This window comes from Humulus lupulus, chromosome 7, assembly GCF_963169125.1.
Source record: "Humulus lupulus chromosome 7, drHumLupu1.1, whole genome shotgun sequence".
Lineage (NCBI taxonomy): Eukaryota > Viridiplantae > Streptophyta > Magnoliopsida > Rosales > Cannabaceae > Humulus > Humulus lupulus.
Genome location: NC_084799.1, coordinates 166027900 through 166046306, shown reverse-complemented (window position 1 = coordinate 166046306; position 18407 = coordinate 166027900). Strand labels below are relative to the sequence as shown.

The window sequence follows — 18407 nt, the reverse complement described above, 5'->3', positions numbered from 1 at the left end:
TGTTGTCGTGTTGTATTTAAATTGCTTTTTTGATATTGTATTGCAATGTATTATTTTTTTTAAATGTAAGAATGAATTTTTTAATATTATCATTTTGTCATTTTTTTTTACAACTGCAATGGATTGCACTATGTTGTTGTCATGTTACTTCTTGTTTTTTAAACATTATGTTTTGTAAGTTGATGTTTAGTATAAATCGTATTTTTGGAACATTAAAATCGTAAGGAAAGTAAAAATGTAGAAATAATCCCTTCGATGTAACTACTGAAAACATGGAATATGAATGAAAATAGCATTCATATTCAAAATGCTCCTTCAAGAAAGTTCTTTTCCCTTAAAAAAGGAAAAGACAAAACGGTCCAAACGACAAGTAGCAGATGAAAATAAAGAAAACGACAATCGAGAGGAAACAGTTCCTTAAAGAAAGAACTCAGCAGTCAACACTATTGAAAAATACAACATAAGAGTAAGAGAGAAAATGGTCTAAATAGCATAAATTATGTTATGTGACAAATAAGTTGGTGATAGCTTAATACATTTACACTGTAGGTTGGGTTCCCCACATAAACCAAAATCGTTGCATTAGCAGGAATGTTTGAACAAAATATTTATAACAAACTTCATAAATTAGAAAAGACTCCCTATAAATCAAAAACTACTAGTGCGGAAGTACATGGAAAATTAGACCCCCACACTGAAATTCACACTTAAACCCAGATCCATCTACCCATCACCTTTTAGACTTTGAAGCTTTAAATATATTCTCTTTGAAATATTTGAGTTCCAGAATGCTTTCTCTGATATCATCCATGGCTCTGTGTTTACTTTCTTTAACCGGGGCTTTCCTTTGATCTGCATAAGCAAAAGAAGGTGATCAGGTGATTAACTAACTACTACCTCATGGGAAGAATTAAATCACTTGAAAAGAACTAGGGGAAATACTATGATACAATGCATATCATGCAAGGAAATGTAATTGTTGCAAACACTGGGATATCACATAATCAGAACTTCCACAGTATCAGTTAAATTATATTTGGGTCATGGATTTTAGAAGGGAGTTTAATTTAAAAATTAGAGAATTTTCTAATTTTTTTTAAAGGATATATCAGAAAAGAGAAATTGCAAAATAAAATTTTATAAAACGTAAGGAATAATTGTCCTATTTCTTTTTCCAAGTATTTAAAAATTTTTCTTTAGCAAAATTCAAGTTCAAAACATAGAATGACGAAAAAGTATATGGGAAACAAAAGAAGAAGAAAAATAATGAAAATACAACAATCACAATCACAATAAACTTGGTATAATTGTAAGTTACTACCAATTTCCTTTGTATTTTGTAAGACAGACACTTATTTCAGAATTTATTATCATTTAATTAAGGGAATATATATTATTTTAGTACCTTATTATTGTTCTTAGAACACTTATTTAGCAATTCAAAATTATACCTTAGCAATTCAAAATTGTACCTTTCCACTAATTTTATGAGTTTCTTTTTGATAAAAAATTTAATTTTGAACCAATTTATCATATAAAAGGTATTAATATTAATAATATGGTGTACTAAATTGGTTCCCATACTTAGTCCCGTCCATAGCTGCCCACACTATGGTGGCCCACTTTGGGCTTTTCCAGAGGTCGCCCCTTCTGCGAAGGGGGTCCTACTTGAGGGTGACCCATTTGGTAGAACTCACACCCCAAAAAACTAGCCTATGGAAGGAGGGTGCCCAAGTAGTTATAAACCATCCATCAATCTCATACTTAGTCGATGAGCCACACACCACCAACCAATCACTTAGTCAATGTGGGATTCTAACAGTCTAAAACATTATAGATTATATATGCTACTGCTTCATGATCAACAAAATCTTACTGCAGTTATCCAAGAAAAAATGCATATGTCACTTCATACACAAAACCAGGTCAATTCTACTTAAACTTTCAACTTAAGTAGCCTGCAAGCAATTAAGTTCTCCAGTAACTTTCTAGGGATTCTGGGTTTGAAACAAAATAGATGGAGTAAATAAAAGTGAAAATCATTTTTAAAAATTTTAGAAGGACAGAGTCTCCTCTTAAGTAGTGTACGAAAATAACTTTTATAAATTTAACTAACTATTTAATATGTTTATTTACCTCTAGGATACCAACGAATGCATAGAGCTCTCACGCTGCTGACGTCAACTACAACATGGGAGAAAAGGCTAGCTAATTCTGGCATGTATTTCTGAACAAAATTAAAAAGATGCTAGTAAATGAACAAAGAAAGGAGGTATCAATAAGGGAAGTCCGGCAAAAACAAACCCGCGATACAAGTTTGGTATTTGGCCTATAGATAGGAAAGATATGATTGACATAACAGAAGTTTATTTAGTGGCAATATGCACTTGCCCAGTCTAAATATTATATACAACTGAACTTTTTGAAGAAAGATAGAACTAAATTGTAATGGTAAACATAGTTTTAGCCACAAAAGTATATCCAACCAAGAAAACAAATTATATGATATTTATTTATATATATTCGATTTCTATATGATGATATTTAAATAAAATTAAAATTTCATGTATAAATGACGACAAAAATTAATAGGGATTAGAAAAAAAAAACATAAATGCACCCTTAATAGTATTTGTAACTATTAGAAAAACAATTTACCCTTAGAAATATGAAATCCATATAGACTGTATTTCCCGCTAAAAGAGGCGTGTATGTGCCAACATTTTTCTTCACAAATTCAATAACCTGCAGAACCAAAAAATAAAAGACAACCTAAATTTGAAAGGATAAAAAAGAGAGCAATAAGATAACTATTCAAAGTTGCATTATTAGAGTAATTATGGCCCTAGATAAAAGTCGCAATCTATGGAATCAGAAAAATAAATACTCAGAAGTCATCCAAATACTATTTTTTCTGATTAAATAACTAAATGAGCTGCTGATCACAACTAAGTCCAAAGCATATTTGTCTTCCCGTTATTATTTTTTGTTTGCTCTATTAAGTTTCCTCAAAAAATGGTAAAAAACCTAGTTGTGCAAGATCCAAATTATAATCACAATGAATTGAATTAATTATTTAAATAATAAGTTCAAGAGAATTTCAATTATATCTTTGTTTTTAAATTATAAGATTAAAAAAAACCTAAGTTATCAAATTATTGTACAATTAGCTTGATGTTAATTGAAGAGTTTGAAATATTATGTATTTGGAATTTTATCATTTCACTTGGCTGAAATTTATATATTCAACAAAACTCATCCAGGAAAAATATTTTGTTTAGCCAGAAAATATCAGGTTGGACTTTTTTTCACGTGATCAATCTCAGATTGTAGGGGTCACATATTTCAGAGTCCTCTGATATGAACAAATAGAATTTTAAAAGTCGTCAACACCACTAATAGGAACAACATGAAAGAGAATAGAAAAGAAGCAAAGTTGAAAATTGAATGTAGGGCAAAAACAACTTTTCTTAGAAACGGCACATTATCAAGGTCCAACTGCAAACTATTAAGTAAACTACACAGCAGAAACTCCTACCGAAAGTAAAGCTCTTGCATACCTGATTTTCTGCTTCTCTTTCACTAATTGTACTGTGGATCACTTTTTTGGTCAACCCTATACTTGTTTAAATTGGTTAGAGATGATATCAACAATAATATCTAACAAATCTTGCCAAAATTAGAGCAAAACATCTTACAATATAAATTGAAAAAAGCATGCATCAACAAATTAAGTACTACAAAAAGTGTGGAACAACAGATGTCAGCAGATATTAGCTGCTTACCACTAGCTGCATGATGACTTTGACACCATTCTCCCATTCTGTCTAAACATTCTTTAGTTTGGTGGATAACCAACTCAGGACCCTAAAAGAGAAAATTATCCTGAATCACAAAAGTAAAAAGAACTATATATACACTCAACATAAAAAACAAAAATTTACTAGATTCCTAACAAAGAAAAAATATATATGTAGAACAATCACAGCCAGCACACTGCTTGTGAATCAATGACTCAATCATGCAGTGTTAGCAATTTTATGGGCAATCTAAACAGGAACAAAAAAAAGAATTTACCATAATGTGGTAGAAGATGAATTAAATTTGGGAGAAAGTAAGATATAGGTTTCTTTATGAATTTCTTCATACACTGAACTTAAAAAGTACCTTTGCATATGATTCTCTTAAGCTGGGAAGGTTGATGTTGTATTTTGTTTCTCCTTCTTCCCTTTTTTGCTTTGTGAAGATTTCTTGTTTTTTTTTTTTATTTCTTCGTGTGTTTCTCAAGAAAAAAAGTCCTAGGGATTGACCCTTTTAGACATATGGTTTAGATAAAATTGTTGAATCCCTTCTTACCTTTTTTCTTTCTGAAGATTTCATGTCCTATTTTTCTTCTAATTTCTCTTAATAGAACAACACATTTCTCATTAGAAAACAAATACTCATCAGAAAGACGATATGGTTTCTCTACAAAAGTAAATGCTAGATACTTGTTAATTCAAAGAGACTCACGAGTACATGGTTATTTCAACCATACGTTCACATATTTCACACTCTTCCTTTTCTAAGTGGAAAACAAGAATTTTGTAAGAAACTACAAAGGAATTAAAAGACAGTCAAACCTCTAACACAAAGGAATTAACATGAAAGAGTAGTCCGCTATCACTAGCCTTTGCACAATATTGTTGCAGTTGACTTTGCCTAAAAGCTTGGTGAGCAAGTGTACAACATATTAAAGAATGCTGGACTTAGAAGGAAAAGAAGACATCAAGTGAAACAGCAAATGAAGCCTGAAGTTTTCAAGAGTTAATGTGATGAAAAAAGACTGGACACCAAATCTAAAGGAGATTCCACACTAATTTAATCATTGGCAATGTTTTAAAGGAAGTTTGGTAAAGTTAGAAAAAATAAGTTAAAACATGGAGTTGTTCTGTGCTTGATAAATTATATTTTATAAGTGTTGTGAGGTTAAAAAGCAATATAATAGTGTTTGGTAAACTCTATGATCAAAACATTGTATAAATATAAATTACTAAAATGAAATACACTTTAAAATATCTAATAAATGCAAGTTACAAAAATATTTTTTTTAGAACAAAATAAAAAAATATTTAGTTTCTTAATACTTCTATAATTTAATTAATAATAATTTTTAATATTTATAACTTCCATTTATTCATTTTAAATCAACCAATCCAAATATTAATAAAGTAGATATATAATATAATAAATTAAGTTATCACAATGGTCATATATGAAAATTTGAAGAACAATGGTAATTTTGTCAGTATCAATTTTTCATTAAATAGATGATAGATTTCTTTGTAAGCTGAAATCTGAAGTTGGGATCTGCCAGTTTTAAATTTTAACTTTAATTGTTGAGTAAATTCTTAAATAACCTGTTATTTATATGTTTTCCAAACAACATCCATCCAAACCTTCTCAAATAAACAACTTTTAATTTTCTAAAAAATTTATCAAAATTGGGCCTAAGTCATTAGATTAGATCAAGTTAACATTTTCATAAAATCATTTTACTTTCAATCGCAGTCAAATTAGACAAGCAGTTAAACATTCCTACTGATACAAGACTGAGATTAGGTGTCAAATCAAAATTGACGTCCAAGTCAAACAAAGAAATGATAGTCAACTAACACATAACGGTAGTCATTAATACCTGACCAAGTCAAGCTTTGTATCTCAAAAGAATGAAAACAAGAAAAAAGCCATAAACCAGTAGTTATGAACTTCCCCTCTATCATTCCCCATGTTCAAAGGAGCTCGAGGGATGTAGTTTAATTGGGAAGATTTGTAAGAAAATTATAATCATACAGCAAATGCTAGCATCATAATGGGTTATCGATGTTTCTTTCTCTTTGATAATGTATAAACCCCATGAACCACTGTTCAAAACTACAGCGTCCACCAAATCTTACAATCTCTCAAAAGCATGAAACTTATTGACATTCAACAAGTAGGTGGTTTTAAGATATTGAACTCTACATGAGGGAGTAAATTACAAACATCTCAATGTAACCCTCACGGTTTTGTTTTTCTCTAAATGTACATTTATTTATCATTGCTTTAAATGTACAACTAAGACTATAAAGTTGCAATGTACATCATCAACTGACAGCATACTTGGTGTTCATTGGTACACTAATAAGAATATCCTTGGTTTCACTAATGCATTAATAAGAATTATAAGTTTTACTTGTTATTGTTACATTGATTGGAAATGTCTACAAAACGTGATCCTTATAGAAATAATAAAGTTTAAAGCTCTTTGCACAATTACACAATTTTAACCAATTGTGATATGCCTTATATGTAGTGAACCTAGATAAATGTCTGTAATCGCTATATTAAGATTACATTCAATGATAAATAAAATTTTAAACAAAAAACATAAACAAAGAGAATACAGAATATACATAAAAACTAATATATGAAAGAAGTGTCAAATGAAAAACAAGAAAACACAACCAAAATTTCCATACACAAAAGCAAATACTTTAGTAGAAGAAAAAAAAATGCTAGAAGAAGGTTCATATTACAATACCAAAATAGAAAAGTACCTCCACTTGTTTGTTCAAATTGCCATCGGTAATTATACAAGCAATCTCCAGTATCCGATCAACTTCAACATTCAAACCTACACATACATATAAGTGAATCAAAACATATATAATAATAAATGAACAGGACAATATACATAGTGACTTGTCCTGAGTTTCAGTTCCATACAAAGAGACTCAATTTACTAATATTAAGTTTACAACATAATCAATAGGTTGAAGAGAAATTTAATATTCTTACATTACATATAAATAGGTGATACTGCAAATTAAAAAAAATACCTATCTCAAGTGCATCTGCAAGAAAAAGGAAATAAAAGCTGAAACTTGAAAATAAATTTCATAAATTTAAAATTTATAATGCCAAGGATAGTTTTAGTTTTATAGATGTTGGGGCTTTTGCTGAATATAATGTCACCATTTAATAGGCTTTTGAAGCATTTGGTTTTAAATAGGGTTTGGAAGTCCATTTCATTTTATAAATTTGGAAAGTTTTTAACTTATTAGAAATTCATTTTCTCTTTTCATTCTATAGGAATTTATTATTTATTCTTCTCCATGTAAAAAAATTGTGAAACAAGAAATAAATAAATTTGAACGACAAAAGATCAGAGAATATCACTACCCATACATGAATTGTACAGATATATAGCCAGGTCTCCTAAAAGACCTTGGATAGCAAGCATGCACTAACTAGGCATTCTTTCATAGCGATCAAACAACAGATTAGTACTTACCAGTCATTTCTAAGTCGATCCAAACAAGAGGCATCTTATACTCTGTTGAAGGGGTATTATGTTTGGTTTTTTCCTCCATTGCCTTGCTACCATGGTTACTTGCTTTGTTATCTCCCATGCCTGCACCAAGAAGTCTGTAATAATTAGTAAGAACAATTTGGCCAAACCCAGCAAATTCTTCGAACACAATCCAAACAATACAAGTTTTCACGACTGACTAAATATTTAGAATCATGGTCACTTCACCGAATTTGGAACTTTGGTTTTTCCCAGAATTTTTGGGCACAGTTCGAAACTAAGGGAAACAGCATAATAAGCTTGACATGTGCCAAAACTAGCTTCTAAAAGATGTCAAACTAGACAGTCCAGAGCTAAACCTTATAATAACCTTTACCATAAAATCCAGTGTACACCTCCTCTTCCAACTGTAATTTTACAAATAAGGAGCATGTACATTCTCCACCCATTAAACGGGTAACTTTTCTCAGAACCCATACACTCTTAATCCTATACATTCTTTACCTAAAGCAACCAAAAAAATTAAAAAATAAAAATAAATAAGTGGTGAACATTGATTAGGATAATGGAAAGGAAACCTAGTAAATTTCAACTTAGTATCAAGATGATAATTAGAAAGGTTTTTGGTCACAAAAAACCAAGTATTAATGATACAATAAGAAATATTACTGACTATCCCTATTGAAAACAGAACATAGAAATTTCAAGGTAAACCCAAATCAATTAACAGCAAAACCCACATACAAATATCCAAATAAAATAGAAGCTACAATAAAAGAGCCCTAAAATACCAAAGATATAAGAATAAAATGAAAAGAAAGACTACCGGAACTGGTAGCTCCGTCTTTGGGTTCGGGAGCGTCGGAGGCCTCCGCTCGGGCTTGATCGTCGTCTTCAGCATCAAGCTCGAGCACAGAGAAAGCATTGACGAGGCGCTCCATACCGTTTCCTCCGTTTGGAGCCAAAACACGGGGAAAAGTGGCTTAAGAAGGAAGTCGTGTGGTGGACTTCACTCCTTCAAGGTGACTGCACTTTGCACTATTTCTAGTTTGAACGGAAAAATAAAGAGGAAAAATGCCAAAAAAAAAAAATTATCCTTTACAAAAGTTATCAAAACAAATTATAATTTTAACTAATATTGGTATTGTTTGGTAATACTTAAAAAAAAAATTATTTAATTAATTAAAAATTTGAGAATTAAACATAAAAGGTCTGTTTGGTAAAATTTTTGTTTTAAAATTTTTTAAACACAAAAATAGAAATATTATTATTTTTTTTTTTATTTTTAAAAAATAAAAATATGTTTGGTAACTATTTATATTTATTATTTTTTTAAATTTTAATTAAAATTTTAAAAATAGAATTTTTTCACTTTCAAATTTTACCAATTATTGAATTTTTTAAACACAAAAATAGAAATATGATTTTATTTTTGTTTCTTTATTTTTAAAATATAAAAATATGTTTGTCAACTATTTTTGTTTTTTGTTTTTAAAAAAAATAATAATAAACGCGTTTGATAACTTTTATTTTTATTTTTTGTTTAACAATATGAGGTGTTGATTTAAATAAGAGAAGAAAAAAAAAGAAAGGAAAAGTAAAAAACGGTTTAAAAAAATTTTGAAAGTGAAAAAATTCTCTTTTCAAAATTTAATGAATTTTAATTAAATTTTTTTTAAATAATAAATAAAAATAAAGTTACTAAACACATTTTATATTTAATTGTCAAAATATTTAATTAATTAAATAAAAAAACTATTTTTTTTAAGTGTTACCAAACAGCACCCTATTTTTTCATGTTTACATTGAATCAATCAATTAAGAATTTTTTTCTCGAAAAATTAAAACTTAAATGTAGTATAATTTTTTAGCAATTGTAAATATCTAAAAGAAAATATTTAAAAAAATATCTTATCAAATTTGTGGAAAATATTTTACTCCATTTTTTTTCTTCTATTTTCCCTCATGAAATTTTTTCTTACTAAAATCTAAGGTCCAAACAATGTCTTAATTTATTATGTTTTATGTTTAAAACTAAAAATTAGAACTGTTGTCCATGTTTTCAACAAGTTATTTGTGGCACTCTCCGAGAATAGTTAGGTTCTCTGAGAGGGTTTAGTAATCTATATTGAGCTCATTGTCTTCTTGGAAGATAGGCTGCCTTCTATCTTCAAGAGGCTACTCGAGGGAAGGTTGTCCTCCAGCAGGCCACGCCCCGAGAACCTTGGATATGTTAGCTTGATGAGGTTCCTCCACGGAAGTCCTCCCACCAGAGCTGAGGGAGGAGAAACCAGCCGACCACCTCCGCCAGAATATCCGAAGGTGGCCAAAGAGGATTACGACGAAAAACGTCGATTACGACGAAAAACGTCGATTACGACGGCGAAGACGGCAAGTTTTATGAGGATGATTATCCTCAGCATACACAGAGGAACCGTCGAGGTTGTGGCTCTCAGAGGCCAAGTTGCCTCCCAGTAGCAAAAAATCGATGTCCAAGAGGGGAACATCGCCGCCCTACAAGAGATGGTTAACGCCATGAGGGCTACTTTGGCAGCCCAAGGGCTGCAAGTGGACCCCATGGCAAAGTACTGCCTATGCAGCAAGCTGGAGTGCCACATGTGCACCCAGTTAATGTGTCACCTATTATGCCAGTGGGCATGCCTCCCGAGCACCCCATTGACATGGCGCAAGATCTTCCAACCTGTGTACCACATGTGCACCCAACTAGAGCCCCACCTGCGCAAAAAGATTGTGGCAAAGGCAAGGTTGATGAAAAACCTTTGGTTGGGAAGAAGAGAACCTATCGGGCGTTCGAGCCCATTCAACCCCCGAGAATGGGCAACGATAATCAAAGGTCAGGTGCCCGAGGACACCGCCAATCCACTAGCATTTGTGGAGCCCAGGGCTTTCTGCCTAGGCACGCTGCCACGGAACGCGTTAGGCCTGGAGGTGGTGTCCCACTAGCACTTTGACAACCTCTGAGAAATCCTGGCCAAGGGGCCAATAGGAGAAACGTTTCCACCAACTGAGGACGAGGAATCTGCATCTCGATTAACAACGAATATGTTGACTCTATTGGATTTTATGCCCTTATAAAACCATGTTAGACATGTAACACGATTTTATATTGTCAATAAAAGAAGTATAAATAATTTAGTTTGACAACCATGTTGCTTGCTTGTGTTTATTAGATGATTATTGGAATAATACAAACATTTATAAAATCTCGAACATATAAATAATTACAATTATAGTGATTAGGTCACAGTAGATTATAATTGTAATTATATGTTCAAAATAATGAGTCTTAAGATTAAGTCAGTGCATTGGATTTTCACTGATGTGGTAATCTACAATATGAACTACTTACACATTCGAGATGTGATGTCTTATCCAAGGCATTGACAAAGTAAATAAGATCGGATGTATTTTGTTACATTGGAATGGATCGATATTGATTATTGATAAGATAAGTAAGTATCGTTATTATCTAATCTAATCATATCACAACATTGACCATAAGTCAATTCAATCTTAATTATGAGTGATTAATATTCTGTTAATTGTATTATTCAAGTCTTTTGATTTGTTCGTTACCAACTTACCCTATGGACTAGCTCATACTTACATATTGGAGATTTGGTAGTATAATTGAGTGAGAGTATTTATCATAGACATGAAATCTATAACTTCTGTTTAAGAAGTGAAACGATGATTTCCTTATAGCTTGGTTCAAGTGTTAAATGATAGAGTACTCATTTTTGTAATTAAGTTTACGAAAATATCATTTACAAGGAACTTAGTGGGAGTTAAGGATAAAATACATGTAATGCCCCAAAATCCCTAATAAGGTTTAGGACCTTGATTAGGAGGCCGAGAGGGCCATAATTGATTTATTATGCCATTAAATGATTCTATGCATGTTTATGTGAATTATATTATTATATGATGATAAATGCATGCATATGGGTCCACATTTCAGTATAAGGGCATTTTGGTAATTTGGCTCGTTGAGGGCGTATTGTGTATTTTCATGCATGTTGGTGAATTTTGAATAAGACCACATTATAATGTGGATTTTTTCGAGCCATTCGGCATGAGACAATCTGTGAATGCAAGTTATCGGTCTGGTCATAACGGGATTAATTTCGAGGCTCGGGGTGAGTCTCGGGGTGATTTGGTGATTAGAACATTAGTGGGAATTAAAGGGTAAAGGGATATGATTTATTATCATTTGAGAATATTGAGAATAACGGGAATTGAAGGGCGTTAATTATGATTAACGAGATAGGTGCAAAAGGACGGTTTTGCCCTTGATGGCTGTTAAGGGTTTTAATTAGACTTAGGGGCAATATGGTCATTTCACCCTAAGGTTGTACTTAGCCATTAGAAGGTTGTGGAAGGCTGAACCAAAACCGAGCATCATCTCCTCCTTCAACCGTTCATCTTTTCTTCCTCTTTTCTTCTTGATTTTTTAAGCTCTTTTTGAGGTACCAAGCTAGGGAGCCAAGCCTTGAGGGTTTTGGGTTGTGTTCCACCATTGAAGAGGGTCCTAAGCTAAGATTGAGGTGATTTTCTGGCCATTAAAACCTTAGTTCTTGCTCTGTTTTCATTTGGTTTTCAGTTTGGTTTTTGAGTTGGAAAGTTGAGAATTTGATGGAAGTTTTGGCTAGGGTTACTTGGGCTATGATGCCTAGGACTTGTGTATATGGTATTTGGGTTCATTTGGGGGTTTGAAAGAAGTTTGGGAGCTTGATTTTCAGGTTGGAAATGGAGGATTCGAAGGAGGCTAAAGCCAGGGCTGATCAGCCTGGTCCTAGCGCTATAGCGCCCAAAGGGTAGCGCTACAGCACTAGCCAGGGCAAATCAACCCTGGTTGTAGCGCTGGGGCGCTAGGGGGGAAGAGTTGTAGGGCTACCCTATTTTCTCTGATGCATATTTTGGGCACTTTTGAGGGTTTTTGGCTCGGGGTTTCAATTCCTAAGACTCGAGATCAAATCTACTCACCGTTTGGGTACAATTCGGGGTCCCGGGAGTGAGGTTTAGGTCAAGACCCTTTCATTGTTGATTTCATTAATTGGAAGTTATATTTGGTTATGACTAGGTGACTGCTAAGGGATTAAAGGATCGATTGTTCTCAAGGGTCATTAAATTGTTATTTCTCGCTCGAATTAGAGGTAAGAAAACTGCACCCCATATGTGACATGCATGGTTATTATTGAGGCATGTTAAGTGTTTAAATGTGGACATTGATTGCATATCAAATACTTAGCAAATCTTGCTCACTTGTGAATGGCACTGACTTATTAGTCAGAATTGGCAATGGTGTCGGTATTAACTGTGAAGCTGTGACTTACTAGTCAAGTTCGACAGTAGTACCGAGCACTGGTCATATGGCATTGACTTATGAGTCAAGGACGATTTTTGTGTGTTTAACGCAAGTCGATAAAGATTAGATATAATCGACATCTGCATTGAATGACTCATCATGAGCATTAATGCCGAACCGACCTCAAGCTCAATGAAAACTAAAAGTGCTTGTCTAGTCTAAAGGCTAGTTACTTAGAGCCAGAGCTGGAAAGGTAAAGGTGACCTACATGTCACATGGCTAGGAGGGTATGGGACCTCCGAGATAGACTTATTAGTCATCTAATCGAGATAGACTTATTAGTCATCTGACCGAGATAGACTTATTAGTCATCTGACCGGGATAGACTTATTAGTCATCTGACCGGGATAGACTTATTAGTCATCTAATCGAGATAGACTTATTAGTCATTTAGTCGAGATAGACTTATTAGTCATCTGACTGGGATAGACTTATTAGTCATCTAATCGAGATAGACTTATTATTCATCTGACCGAGATGGACTTATTAGTCATTTGACAGGGATAGACTTATTAGTCATCTAATTGAGATAGACTTATTAGTCATCTGACCGGGATAGACTTATTAGTCATCTAATCGAGATAGACTTATCAGTCATCTGACCGAGATGAACTTATCAGTCATCTATTTAGAGAGTGACTTATTAGTCAACTGTTCAAAGAATGACTTATTAGTCATCTACCTCAGAGAGACTTATTAGTCATCCACCTTAGAGCGAGAGACTTATTAGTCATCTACTCAGAGCGCAGGACTTCACAAACATGTATTTGTACCTGCTTGCATGCATGAGTAGGGTTATTACTACTAAGCATGCCTATTTTGACTTAGTAACATGTTATTACTTGTTCATGAGCATATCAAGTTTTCTTGCTGGGCTTCGGCACACGGGTGCTATGTGGTGCAGGTAAAGGCAAAAGAAAGCTGGACCATCCTTGAGTTGGAGAGTGTTTACCCAAAAATGGCTCCTGATGATCTGGCAAGAATTTCTTACACGTGGTTGGCACGTGGCAGTTCTGAAGTGTAGGGATGTTGTTCGCCTATCGAGCGTTTAGGTGCGACCAGTCTGGTCGCATACTTCCATTTACTTCCTTTGAGATACGCAATCTTGTAATAATTATATTCATTATATTTCCTTTTATTACCTTGATACACTGATCTTAATTGTAATTAAGGCCCATTGGCCCATGTAACCCCCTTGAGCCTATAAATAAGAAGGAGAAGGCTCAAGGAAGGGACTTTTGACTCTTAGACTTTTAATCTTTGTATTCAGAGAGAAAAAACATAGTGTGATTATCCACCAAAGGTTGTATTACTCCGAAGGCTTGTGAAACTCAAGAACCCTAGTTCTTTGATCACAGTTTGGGATTCAATATCAATAAGAACACTAAGTGGACGTAGGTCATTACTACCTTGTTGGGGCCGAACCACTATAATCACTTGTGTCACTTTCTTCCCGTTTGATTCTCTTCTTGATTTCCTTTTTGTTCTTTGTCGTTATTTTGACTCCGTGTCGTTGGCCAAATCAAGGGTCAGCATTTTGGTGCTTTCATTGAGAGATTAATCAAAGAACTTCAAGAAGATCATATGGCAAAGACATCCAAGAGAGCTGGACAAACTTCTGGCGCAGCATCCACTCAGCCTCCTCCTCCAAATGTGGCTGAAAATGAGCCATGCTTGGATTTTGAGGAGGAAGAAATGGACTCGGAGACACTGAGTGTGTTGCAGGTCGAGTTGGCCAATCTGAGGGCCAATCAAGAAAATGCGACAGAGACCTTGGCGCTGCAGCAGAGGGAGATTGAGCGCCAGTGTAAGGAGCTGAACGAGCGGCAGGCGGACATGGACCGTCGGCAAAGAGATGCCACGGGCACTCTTGAAGCAGCCATTCAGTTGGCCCGAGGACAAGCTACACCGGCCTCTCAACCAGATCAGCCACCAAATGCATCATCGCAACGGGCCCCTAATCTGAGTCCTCCGCTCCAGCCAGCAAGTCCTCAAAGGCTGGAGCAGCCGCCTGTTGCTCAGGATGATGTCCCAATTCGGGATCTTGAGCAACAGCCACCCTCTCAAGCTGGTCGCAGCAATCCCCAACACCAAAGGTAGAATAGGGCCGAGTAGCCTCCCCGAAGCCCTAGACGCCCAGAGGGCGATGAGCCAAATCTTCCAAGCAGGGGGCAGCGTCCTTCTGTAGCAGAAGGCACAACGAATCAGGCTCTGCGGTCAGGGGCTCCCCACGGCATAATAATGCACGGGGACCCATCGACCAACGCAGGCCTCTCCCTAACGCTCGAGAGATGCCAGCTAGAGGAGGAAACAGCGTGACCAGCTGGTCGCGCCATAGTTGGTCCCAGTTTAGGGACGACCATGACTATAATGAGGTCGATTCCAACAGAAGGAATGCTAGTCGTGGGCATGAGGAAAGAGGTGGAGACAGGAATCCCCCACCAAGAGATAATAGGCCTGCAAGCCAAACGCTGAGGGGCAACCCAGACAGCATAGCGTCTTTGATCGACTAGGTGCTAGCGAGCAAAGGCGCCGAGATGATGACTTGAGGGACATACTCAACGACAGATGCGAGAGGCATGATGAGTACGCTCCTTCGGCACCAGTCGCCCCAGCGATCCTAGACGCGATTCAGGCTCAAATTACTGCTCTGAAACAGGTGGTACAAGAGCTAGTTGGGAGCCGGACATCCCACATAGAGTACGACTGGAGGAGAGGCACTCCATTTGTGCAGAGGATTGATGTGGCCGAAACCCCCAACAAGTTCAAAATGCTAGTACTATCAAACTTTGACGAGTACGGGGACCCAGTATCTCATGTGAACAAGTTTGAGATACAAATGGATATTCATAAGGTGTTAGACGATGCCCGCTGCAGGATCTTCTCTGCCACCCTATTAGACACTGCCCAGGAGTGGTTCTTTAAGTTCCCTTATGCTAGTATAGTATCGCGGGAAATGTTCGTAAAGGAATTTTACGGACAATTCTATGCGGGTCGCGTACACCCCACTGACGCCAGCCAGTTGGTCAAGATACGCCAAAAGGAGGGAGAGCCCTTAAAGGAATACGTCCAGCGTTTCATGCGAGCAGCGGCTAGAGCCAAAACAGTGGGCGACGAGAGAAAGATGATGGCCCTAACTGCTGGGGTTAGACGCCATTCTCCCCTCTGGAACAGCCTAAGAAAGAATGGGGTAAAGAGTACCCAGGAGTTCCTGGATCGAGTTGATCGATACATCAAGCTCAAGGATGCAGTCACCAACGAGGGGAAGTCACCTACGAAGGACAAGGGACCAAAGGAAGATCCCACCAACGGGTCGGATAAACCCAACGGCAAAGGCAACGGGAACGGAAATGGCAAAAATGGTGGAAAAAGGGTGGGCAATGAGCTGTCAACATCTAAAATAAATGCCCCAAAAGCAATAGATATGAGCCGAGATTCACCAACTATACGGCCCTTGTCGAGAGTAGAGCAGAGGTCTACCAGGCGACCAACTTTAATGTCCCATATAAGCGACCCAAACCTTTAAGGAACGATATCTCCAAGAGAGATACAAAAAAATTATGTCGTTTTCACAACGACTACGGACATGACACCAATGAGTGTAACCAGTTGAAGGACGAGATTGAGTTCCTGATCAGATAGGGACACCTAAGGAGATACGTACGAGCCGCAGGAGAGTCTCAGCGAGAGGCTCAAGGTGGCAACGAGCAGGTGCCTGCACGCCAGCGCTCACTACCTTTACAGCCGGCTCCTGTGACAGGTATGCTACTCACCATCTGTGGCGACCCACACCTTGCAGGGGATAGTGGGAAGGCAAGGGAGCAATACACTCGGACCTTACGCCACGACCAGGACATCGAGATGATGAATGTGGAGGATCGAGCACCGAAGAAAGAACGAATAGAGGAGGAGTTGATAACCTTCTCTGAAGATGATGCTCAGCACGTCCGATTCCCACACTCTGATCCGCTGTTCGTTGACGTCCAAATCGCCAACATGATGGTTAAGAGGGTGTTGGTTGACACAGGAAGCTCAGTCAACATCTTGTATAAATCCTCATTGGAAAGGATGAAGTTGTCCATCAAGGACCTAGAGCCTTGTAACCAAACCATATATGGTTTTTCTAGCGAAGGGCTTGCGTCGACAGGGTTAGGCTCCCAGTTACAACAGGAACTGCGCCTGAAAACAGGACATTACTCACTACTTTCATAGTGGTTGATTGTCCTTCAACGTATAATGTTGTAATTGGGAGGCCAATTTTGGTCAACCTGCGAGCTGTTACCTCGATTTGGCACTTTGCCATGAAATTCCCAACTGACGCAGGGGTAGGATGCGTGTTAGGAAACCAACGAGAAGCGAGGGAGTGCTACAACGCCTTGATATCTAAAGCGAAGAAAGGTGGATCGAGGGAAGCTACCGGGAAGGAGTTGCAAACGACCAGTGATGTACAAGCCCAATCAGGTGATTGTGTCACCAAATAGGGTGTTGCCCAAAGTGAGGATAGGGATTTGGATCCTTGCTTTGGGGATTTTGTTAAAGAAGTAGGACCCATCGAGGACCTGGAAGAGGTCCAACTCGATGAAGCAGATTCGACCAGGATTGTGAAGTCGGTAAAAACTTAGAGACAACAACGAAACAAGAACTGGTGGAATTTTTAAGGAAAAACCAGGAAGTCTTTGCCTGGTCGCATAAAGACATGGTTGGAATAGACCCTGCAGTCATTAGCCATGTCCTGAACGTAGACAAGAGTTTTCCACCAGTACAACAGAAAAGGAGGATGCTCGACAAAGATAGATCAAAGGCTCTAAAGGAAGAAGTCGAGAAGCTAAAGGAGAATGGATTCATCAGGGTAGCGTTTGATCCATCATGGGTCTCTAATCCCGTACTGGTTCCCAAGCTGAATGGAAAGTGGAGAACGTGCGTGGATTTTACAGACCTTAATAAAGCCTGCCCTAAAGATTGTTTCCCACTCCCTAGAATCGACCAGATGGTCGATGCCACTGCAGGGCATGAGATCCTCTCATTCATGGATGCCTACTCCGGGTATAATCAGATCAGTATACATCCACCTGATGAGGATCACACTAGCTTTCAAACCGATACAGGGCTTTACTATTACAAAGTAATGCCCTTCGGTTTGAAAAACGCTGGTGCGACTTACCAACGACTAGTCAATTGCATGTTTAAGGAGCTGATTGGTACAAACATGGAGGTATATGTTGATGACATGCTGGTTAAGTCGAAAAGGGCAGAAGGACATGTAGGGGACTTGCAAGAGTGCTTCAACGTCTTGAATAAATATTAGATGAAGCTGAATCCCCTCAAGTGTGCCTTCGGAGTTGGATCAGGGAAATTCTTGGATTTATAGTAAACTCGCAAGGAATTGAGGCCAATCCCGAGAAGATCAAAGCCCTAATCGATATGAAATCTCCAACAAAAATCAAGGATGTTCAAAGCTTAACCGAAAGAATTGCTGCTCGTAGTAGATTTATTTCCAAATCGACGGACAAATGCGTCCCATTTTTTAATCTTCTCAGAGGCAACAAGAAGTTCGAATGGACGGAGGAGTGCGAGCATGCTTTCCAAGCTTTAAAGACTCATATGTCGCAGCCACCTATTCTATCGAAGCCGGTTGATAAAGAAACTTTGTTCATCTACTTGGCGATCATGGAATATGCTGCTAGT

General features: G+C 36.7%; 1 protein-coding gene across 2 annotated transcripts; it reads right to left on the bottom strand.

Annotated features, from left to right (window-relative positions):
* Positions 1 to 467: 467 nt before the first annotated feature.
* LOC133788782 (oligoribonuclease) lies at positions 468 to 8403 on the bottom strand. 2 transcript variants are annotated; one of them, XM_062226378.1, is made up of 8 exons: positions 8160 to 8398; positions 7316 to 7435; positions 6579 to 6655; positions 3786 to 3867; positions 3561 to 3616; positions 2659 to 2745; positions 2137 to 2227; positions 468 to 852 (listed from the first exon to the last, which is right to left on the bottom strand). In XM_062226378.1, exons 1-8 carry the CDS (start codon positions 8272 to 8274, stop codon positions 731 to 733), a joined length of 750 nt encoding a protein of 249 aa, XP_062082362.1. In that variant the 5' UTR covers positions 8275 to 8398; the 3' UTR covers positions 468 to 730. The 2 variants fall into 2 exon arrangements, with proteins under 2 accessions (XP_062082362.1, XP_062082363.1); XM_062226379.1 differs by lacking the exon at positions 2137 to 2227 and having other exon boundaries at positions 8160 to 8403.
* Between the last annotated feature and the right edge of the window lie 10004 nt (positions 8404 to 18407).